This window comes from Leptinotarsa decemlineata, unplaced genomic scaffold (genome assembly GCF_025532065.1).
Source record: "Leptinotarsa decemlineata unplaced genomic scaffold, Ldec_3_MD MMD2_tig00000505_RagTag_RagTag, whole genome shotgun sequence".
Taxonomy (NCBI): Eukaryota; Metazoa; Arthropoda; class Insecta; order Coleoptera; family Chrysomelidae; genus Leptinotarsa; species Leptinotarsa decemlineata.
Window position 1 is genome coordinate 6,242,328 of NW_027412549.1, and position 8,211 is coordinate 6,250,538.

Here is an 8,211-nt window from a genome sequence, read left to right on the forward strand (position 1 = left end):
TTTTATGATTTCAACAATAAAGTGCCGCCAGATGAAAAAAAAACAGAGCGTAAATATTTTTAATGAAAATAACGGAATTACATTTAAGTTTTCACGCAAATTAACTAAAACTAAGACCTAATATTTCAATTTAAATCTTAGTTGCCATGGAAATGATATAACAGTTTGACACTTGTGAAAGATTTAAGTGTACTATTGTCAATAATATTCACCTTACAGTTCTTCGAATTATTTTGTGTCATGGCTGCAAGATTGAGCGTAAGAGAAAAAATTGAAATTGTACGCCTTTCGGGAGATGACGTTAGAAGTGCTAGAGAGGTTTGTAGAAGAGTATTTAATGAGAGACATCCAGATCGTCCTCGTATTAGCTGCGGTACAGTAAATAAAATAAATAAAGTATTCAATGAAACTGATGCAGTATCAAAAATGATGTTAAAAAGTAATCCTGTACAAAGACGAAACAGGAATGATCAAATCATTTTAGATTATTTCGGAAATAATCCTAATGCCAGTGTGAGGAATGCCACTTTTAGATTTGAAACTATTCAGAGATGTCTCAAGGCGAAGAATATTAAACCTTTCAAGCCAAAATTTTTACACACACTTCAAGGCGACGAAGCAAGACGCCTGGAATATTGTTTATGGGCCCAAGGGGAATATTTAAACAACAGAAATGTCCTAAAAAATATTTTATATACCGACGAAGCCACTTTCACTACAAATGGAGTAGTGTCATCACAGAATTGTCGCTATTGGGCAGCGGATAATCCTAACTGGGTAATAAACTGTAAAAGCCAGTATTTCCAAAACATCAACGTCTGATGTGGGATATTGAACGAACGAATTATTGGTGCTTTCTCTTTTGAGGAAAACATTAATGCGCAGAGGTTTCTAAAATTTTTAAACAAAGAGTTTTGGGGTGCTATTCACGAGCTGCCAATCAATGAACGATCAAATTTAATTGTCCATTTACATGGGTGTTCAGTTCATTATGCCCAGAGCTGTGAGGCAATGGCTTAACGAACATTTTCCAAACCGATGATAGGCCGTGGTAGTCCGTTTATAGAGTAGCCACCCAGATCTCCAGACCTCACAGTTTTGGACTTTTTTCTCTGGGGACTTCTAACACAAAAGGTTTACAAAAACCGTTCAAGAGATATAAATGAACTTTGTGCAAGAATTCGACAGGTATGTGCAGATATTAGCCCCCAAGAACTAAGGAACGGAATCAGAAACATTCGTAAGCGCTACGACACATATATTGAAATACGTGGTGGATTAGTAGAGGCTACTAGAATATGAGTTAGAATTAATTTTTGCACTGAATCGTTTTTTTTTTTCATCTGGCGGCACTTTATTGTTGAAATCATTAAAAAGTGATATATTGTGACAGTTAGCTGTGTGAGTTTTCGAATTTTTGAGTTGTCATAACTTTGTTAATAATGAATATTTTTTCATGAAATTTTGGTCACACCTATTTAGAGCCACTCGGAATCCAGTGGCGTAGTGATTTTTTCAATAAAAAAATCGTTAATAAAAAATCCCGATTTTCGACTAAGAAAAAATATCGTAGTATGCCCTGAAACTTCAATAAACATTTCAAATTTTGTCCTTAGGTAGACCTTTTAGTACTTGACGTTTCAAAAAAAAAATATTAAAATCGGTTTACAACTTCAAATTTTAGGGGTGTTTCCATTAAAAATAGGTCACACTGTATGTATGGAACTTTGTTAAATAAAGCCTTATTTTGTGTGAAGTGTTGGGGTTACACCATATAATGATCTCCAAAGACAACCACATTGAAAAGAGTAGAAGTATTCCTTTCGAGTACTTCTTTTTAATTTACAACACATTACGAAACAAAATAATACATAGTTCAAGATTATTGTTCTACTTTATTTTAAAATGTAAGATAGACAAACGTAATCGAGTGGGGTATAGTGACATGATTAATTATGTCACATGTTTATATGAAATAAAATACATTATATAAACAAAAGCTTTTATTGAATGATATAATTTATTCAGATAACTCATAGGACTAGTTAGGACTTCACAACAGAAGAATAGCCATTATCTATTATCCTTCCAAGATATATATATATATATATATATATATATATATATATATATATATATATATATATATATATATATATATATATATATATTCATATTTTCTGACTTCCTTGTGAAATATTCAATAAAGAGAATTCAGTTTCATCATCAGAAAAGTCATGTGTCTGTATCCAATTGGTTACCTTATCGTGAACATGAACTTCTGGCAAATCACCCACATGTTCATCTTCCTCTTCTTCATCATCCTCCCAAACTCTCAGAAAATCTAAGGCAAAGGTACCTTGGACGTGTTTCTTTTTACACATAGGTGCAAATTCATCTAGGAACTCAGCAGCCTTACCTTTAAGTTTGAATTTCTGGAGCTTATGTTCCAGTGAATTACTATTTAAAGCGAACCTTACTTTACTTGCCTCTTCTACCAGAGTCAAATGCTGCACAGGATCAGGCTTTTGCTGATATTTAGTCCACTCAAACAAAATCTCAGTGGGTCTTTGGATATCTAGTTTTTTATCGGAAACCTTTTGTTTGAAAATTTCACCCAAACTATTCACTGAAAAAATTAAAACTTCCTCATCCAAATTGAGAATTTTCAATCCTGTTGTTGAATAATTCAGTCTATTGTCGAGATATTTCTCCAAAACTAAACCTGGATATACCAATCGTGACTCCTTGAGAGTATCCATAATACTGGGGACTTTATATGGTAGGGAATATGGTGAATTTCCAGTAAATAGAACCTTAGCCGAAACATTCTGACCAGCTACACACAAATATGTATCCTGTCCTAATTGTACATTATCCATATAACAGGTGGCTTCATTGAGCGAGTGTGAATAGTACGAAATTTCAGTGAGATATCTCAAATCTGACTTGATGATATAGTGACGAGAAGCAAGAAGTAAAGTATTTTCTAAGACATTAAATGTACAGAAGGAATTACAATCAATCAGGTTTAGGTCTGAGCATACTTCTTCTGTTTTACTCTTATAATCCAAGATCCTCACCCTATACCTATCCATCAGTACCAGTAAAGTACTTCCCAGAAATTGGAACTGTTGGAAGTTATCAGTATTGGTTTCAACATTGTTTTTCAAATAAAATAATGTTGCATTGACTTTGATATCTTCAACAGTGAATTTGCTCAATGTAACCACACCTAAGTGATTTGGTTCATCTTCATTCAATTTTGCATCAAAAATTGGCACTTTGAAATCCTTTGCCCACAACAAGTTGATAGAAAAAATATTGTCAAATTGGAAAATGCTGACTTTTAGCTTCTCCCTCAAAATTAAAAGTAATCCTTGTTCTGTTTTCAGGGAATTCAGACCATAAATTGGAGTAGGAGAAGAATAATTAATTTTTTTAGTGTCACTGCTATTGTTAACATCAGTCAAAAGAAGGTTATTATCAACATCTGGCCGAATAAGGTAATCTGATTTATTGAACTCTATATGTTCTAAAACACCACCAGTATAATAATAGTTATAGTCACAATTGAAGGAAGGATTCGGATCTTTCTGTTGATAAAATTCTATAAGGTAATTCGGAATATGTATATACTCACTCCCACCATATTTTTTCTTTGCTATGTTTTTCTTGTCAAATTCAAACTTTCTTCTTTCATTCTCGAGCTGCCTAAAATACTCTTCTTTTTCCCTCAGTATAATTTTAACTAAATCTTCTGAAGTTTTCAGATGCCCATGAATGGGGTAGGGATGTTCAACATATACTTGGGAGAATGTTCTATCTGTCCCTTCGAAAAGACTCTCTTCAGTGTTATTCAACAGAAGATCATGTCTCAAGTGTTTTATAGTATGTGCCGTTCCGGAACATCCCCTCAGAAACATGTTTTTGTTTTGGTATTCACAACCACCTTCTGGTGATGAGTTACAGCACTTGAAGCCCTGCTTCTGAACGAACGAGAAACATTACCTCTTTGGGGAAACCAACAAATTAAATTCACCCTCGTACTTAATCATAGCATGACATAACACGAGTGTGGAACTAGTAGTTTCATAAATACTGCAAAAGGATCTTATATTAAGTCGACACCAATGAACAGTAAATGATATGTAAACTCACAGGTGAGGTACTTTTTGTACTACTGCCATAAGAGTAGATGTCTTTAATATATGTAATAATTAATCAGGTTTCGACTAGGAATAATGCCTCTGGAGTACTGGGGTTTGAACAGTTTTATACACTGGCAACCTAAACTTGCCACATACTTATATAAGTTTCAAATTGCGAATACTTATAATCAATATGACTTGTGAGTAATGATTGAGGTTAACACGTACAAGATAAGGTAAATATTTCACTAGATCTTCTTCTTTTTGCGTTTCTGCCAATGTTGCCAACGTGGTAAGTAGAGAACAGTGAACTCTATACTACGTACGTATAATATACATTTCACTGGTAGAGAAAGACTTACATCTCATAAGTTTAGAAGTATTTCCGTACACCGTTGAAAAAATTAAAAAAAGAATTCCTATTACATAGAGTTCCCTTAAGAACCATGAACTTTGGACATTTTTCTGGTAAAAGAAACTCCAAGAGTGTATCTGAAATAGTGAATTTCATTTTGTGAACTTCATGGAGTAAAAATTACAATATATACTACGTTTGAGAACGTGACAGTATTGAACCTTATTGAGCTGAGTATGATTGAATTCAAAGGGGGAAAATTGTCAAATCAACGTGCAAGTGATCAGATGATGTCACACGGAATGTCATTCATACGAACTACACGCAGAACTGCGAGTGATTCGAGAATAGGGTAACAAGTCTCCAATCATATTCTACTATATTTTCAGTGCCATAAAACTATACGAAGATGGTAAAGGTAGTTTTTGTCAGCGTTCATATATAAACTCGTAATGTACTTAACATTTTCATTTGTTGGTTATAATTTCAATCAGGTGAGATCTAAACTTGATAACAATCACAGCTTTAGTAAATCTTTTTTTTTTATTGAAAATATAATCATGATTTCCAAAGATAAACTTATAGGGTTTTCCGTTGATAAAACTGGCAATGCCCTCTTTTCACAATGACATTACACGAGTTCTGTCAAATTTCAATATTGTTGCAGTCCCAATGGAACATAAATTTCAGCACTTCTCACTCAACAATACTACTACTATCAAAACAGATCAATATCTATTATACTAGCTACTCAAATAGAGAATCTCTCATTATTTCAAAATAACAAAAATAATTGTTAATTTGATCTGAATAATTATTCTGGAAGCAAATTCTTATAACATTTCATGTGTCTAATACAAATTCAAATGAACAAAAATCATTTATGTGTGAATCTGTCAAAGTTAAAGCTATTCCTTAGTGAATAATGTAGCTGTGTTTACTCGAAATCTGCTTCTCTCCTTTTTCTGAAAATCTATAAATGCTGGAAGAAAAAAATTACCTGTGATTTACTTCTGCATTATTTCATCATTATTGAATTTCATTTTCATGAGTTAAAAGTTTTTATTAAGTATCATTTCAATTTCTTCATCAGTATTCGATACACAGACGATAAAAATGAATTATTTATCATTTGTATCCCGCCATCGTTGATGGCGGAGAGTTGAAAAATTTGCACTGAGTGCACTCATTGACCTGGTTTTCTAGAGGAACGTGTGAATAACACTCGAATTACCAATGAAACCTAATATAAATTGATGGATGTAGCCGTTACTACGTGGTAGGAGATCATAATGAAAAGAGAAATGAAAATTTCTATGTTTTTTACCACTTTTACTTGTAACTAACGTTACTGCAGTTTCGTTCTATATGGACATTCTCAAACTAATACATTTATTGTATTTCTATGTTTTTTACCACTTTTAATTGTAACTAACGTTACTGCAGTTTCATCCTATATGGACATTCTCAAACTAATACATTTATTGTATATGGACATTCTCAAACTAATACCACTAAAAGTGGTAAAAAACTACACTCCAGGAATGTACCCCTGGTAGTAGGAGAATGGATACTCCAGATGCTCTCTAGCAGAGCAATAAGTATTAATGTAGAAGACATCACAGTAAAAGGACTGGTCATGAGGGGATGTCCACAGGGAGGGGTCTTATCACCCCTTCTCTGGAACATTGTTCTGGATACCCTAATTAATCACCTTAACAAAAATGGATTCTACACAATTGCATACGCAGATGACATAGTTATCTTGCAGACCGGCAAATTTGTAAACACACTGTGCGATAGAGCGCAGGATGGGCTCAAATTGATAGAAACATGGTGTGAGGAACACTTACTGTCGATCAATTCCAAGAAGACTGAGATGGTCCTTTTCACCAGGAAAAGAAGTTTAACGGGCTTAAAACCTCCCGAAATCTTCAAAAGCCAACTAAACTTCTCTGAAGAGGTGAAATACCTTGGTATTATCCTCGACAAGAAGCTAACATGGAACTCCCATCTACAGAGTAGAGCAAAATGAGCATACGTGGCTTATGAGCAATGTCGGAGGATAGTGGGACGCGCATGGGGTCTTTCACCCCGTATAGTCGCCTGAATTTACACTGCAATAATAAAACCTATGTTAACGTATGGAGCCATTGCATGGGGACCGAAAGTTCTACAAGCAACGGCCATCCAAAAATTATATCAAATACAGCGACTGGCTTGTTTAAACATCACAGGAGCCATGAGAACAACACCAACCGCGGCAATGGAATTAATCACGGGTCTGACCCCTCTGGACCTGTACGTTAAGGAGGTTGCGTTAATGGCCATGGTACGATTGCACATGGCTGGTGTAAACGTAGAAGTAGGAATGGGTCGATTGAGGTTGGGCCTATGGCGGGAAGCGCTTACTGCGCAACCTCTGCTGCAGGCAACAAGTGATTCAATTGAACCCAGGTTTGCGTTTAATAAACCCTACAAAATACAAATTAAGCAGAACATAGAGTCAGATGCTACAAATGCAATACGGATTTATACGGATGGCTCAAAAACCAAAGAAGGCTCAGGATGTGGAGTGTACTCCAGATCACTAAGCCTAAGGATTAAGTGGGGAATGGGAAGAAATACCAGCGTGGTCCAAACAGAACCGGCTGGTATCTCAATCGCCACAAAAGAAATAACCAAGAAAAGAATTTCTGGCAAAAACATAACAATCTGCACTGATAGCAGACAAGCACTATTAGCCTTGAACAGACACCGTGTTACTTCAGGGCTAGCACTAGAGTGCCACCAAGATTTAGCCAAAGCCTCGGTAGATAATAACATTATCCTGAGGTGGGTTAAAGGGCACGACAGGAGTAAAGATAATCGCATTGCCGACTCTTTAGCCAAGGAAGCGGCTGGACTAAGAATTTTAGGACCAAGTGGCACCCACGGCCTGATGACTTCGACAATTGCGGAACTAGTCAAATGTTACACCCATGCTCAATCTTTAAAGAGATGGGATGAACAGGATAGACGACGACCTAGGAGGACAACTCCTCGGGAGGATGTACAATGGGTCAATGTGGCCTAAGTGCGTGGGCTTACACTCACCCTCCCTACTCTACAGATACAGAGATACAGAAGTGTGTAAAAAACATAGAAATTTTCATTTTTTTTTCGAAACATAATATATGTACTTGCCTGGCATTGGATTTACCAAAATAAAGCTCTATTGATGATTTGTTCATTATTCGGTTTAGTTACGTCCGTATCAAATGAACATTATGTTGGTTATATCTTAGTCTTAGTTTGATACAAAATTTCACTTTCAAAATAGTAGTAAAAAAATCTGTTACTCTTTAATATAGTATCAAAATACTTATATCTTCTCTCTTATACAGTTTTTACACCATAAATTGCATTCAAGATGCATTTCGCTGCACGATGGCTTTGGACTGGTACCTCACCAGTCTTAAATAAAATTTATAGTGTGAAAATTGTATAATTATTATCACGGATAGTAAAACGTATTATCTTTGTATACAAAGGTATACAGGGTTAGTTTAATTCTATGACAATTCAAATTCAAAGTGGTCCATTAGGTCACGTTTGAAATTAAGGGATCACACTTCAGCATTAGGAAAAAGTGATTCGATAGAACTTTTGTGACTCATTTGATTTGTAAAAAATGTGTCTCAGAATATCTCATCATATTATCAA

The 8,211-nt window shown here is 34.9% G+C and overlaps 1 protein-coding gene across 1 annotated transcript; it reads right to left on the reverse strand.

The window, feature by feature from the left end:
• Positions 1-1,985: 1,985 nt before the first annotated feature.
• On the reverse strand, positions 1,986-4,379 carry LOC141481738 (uncharacterized). The gene is made up of 2 exons (XM_074173814.1): positions 4,162-4,379; positions 1,986-4,101 (listed from the first exon to the last, which is right to left on the reverse strand). Exon 2 carries the CDS (start codon positions 3,924-3,926, stop codon positions 2,172-2,174), a length of 1,755 nt encoding a protein of 584 aa, XP_074029915.1. The 5' UTR covers positions 3,927-4,101; positions 4,162-4,379; the 3' UTR covers positions 1,986-2,171.
• Positions 4,380-8,211: the final 3,832 nt, after the last annotated feature.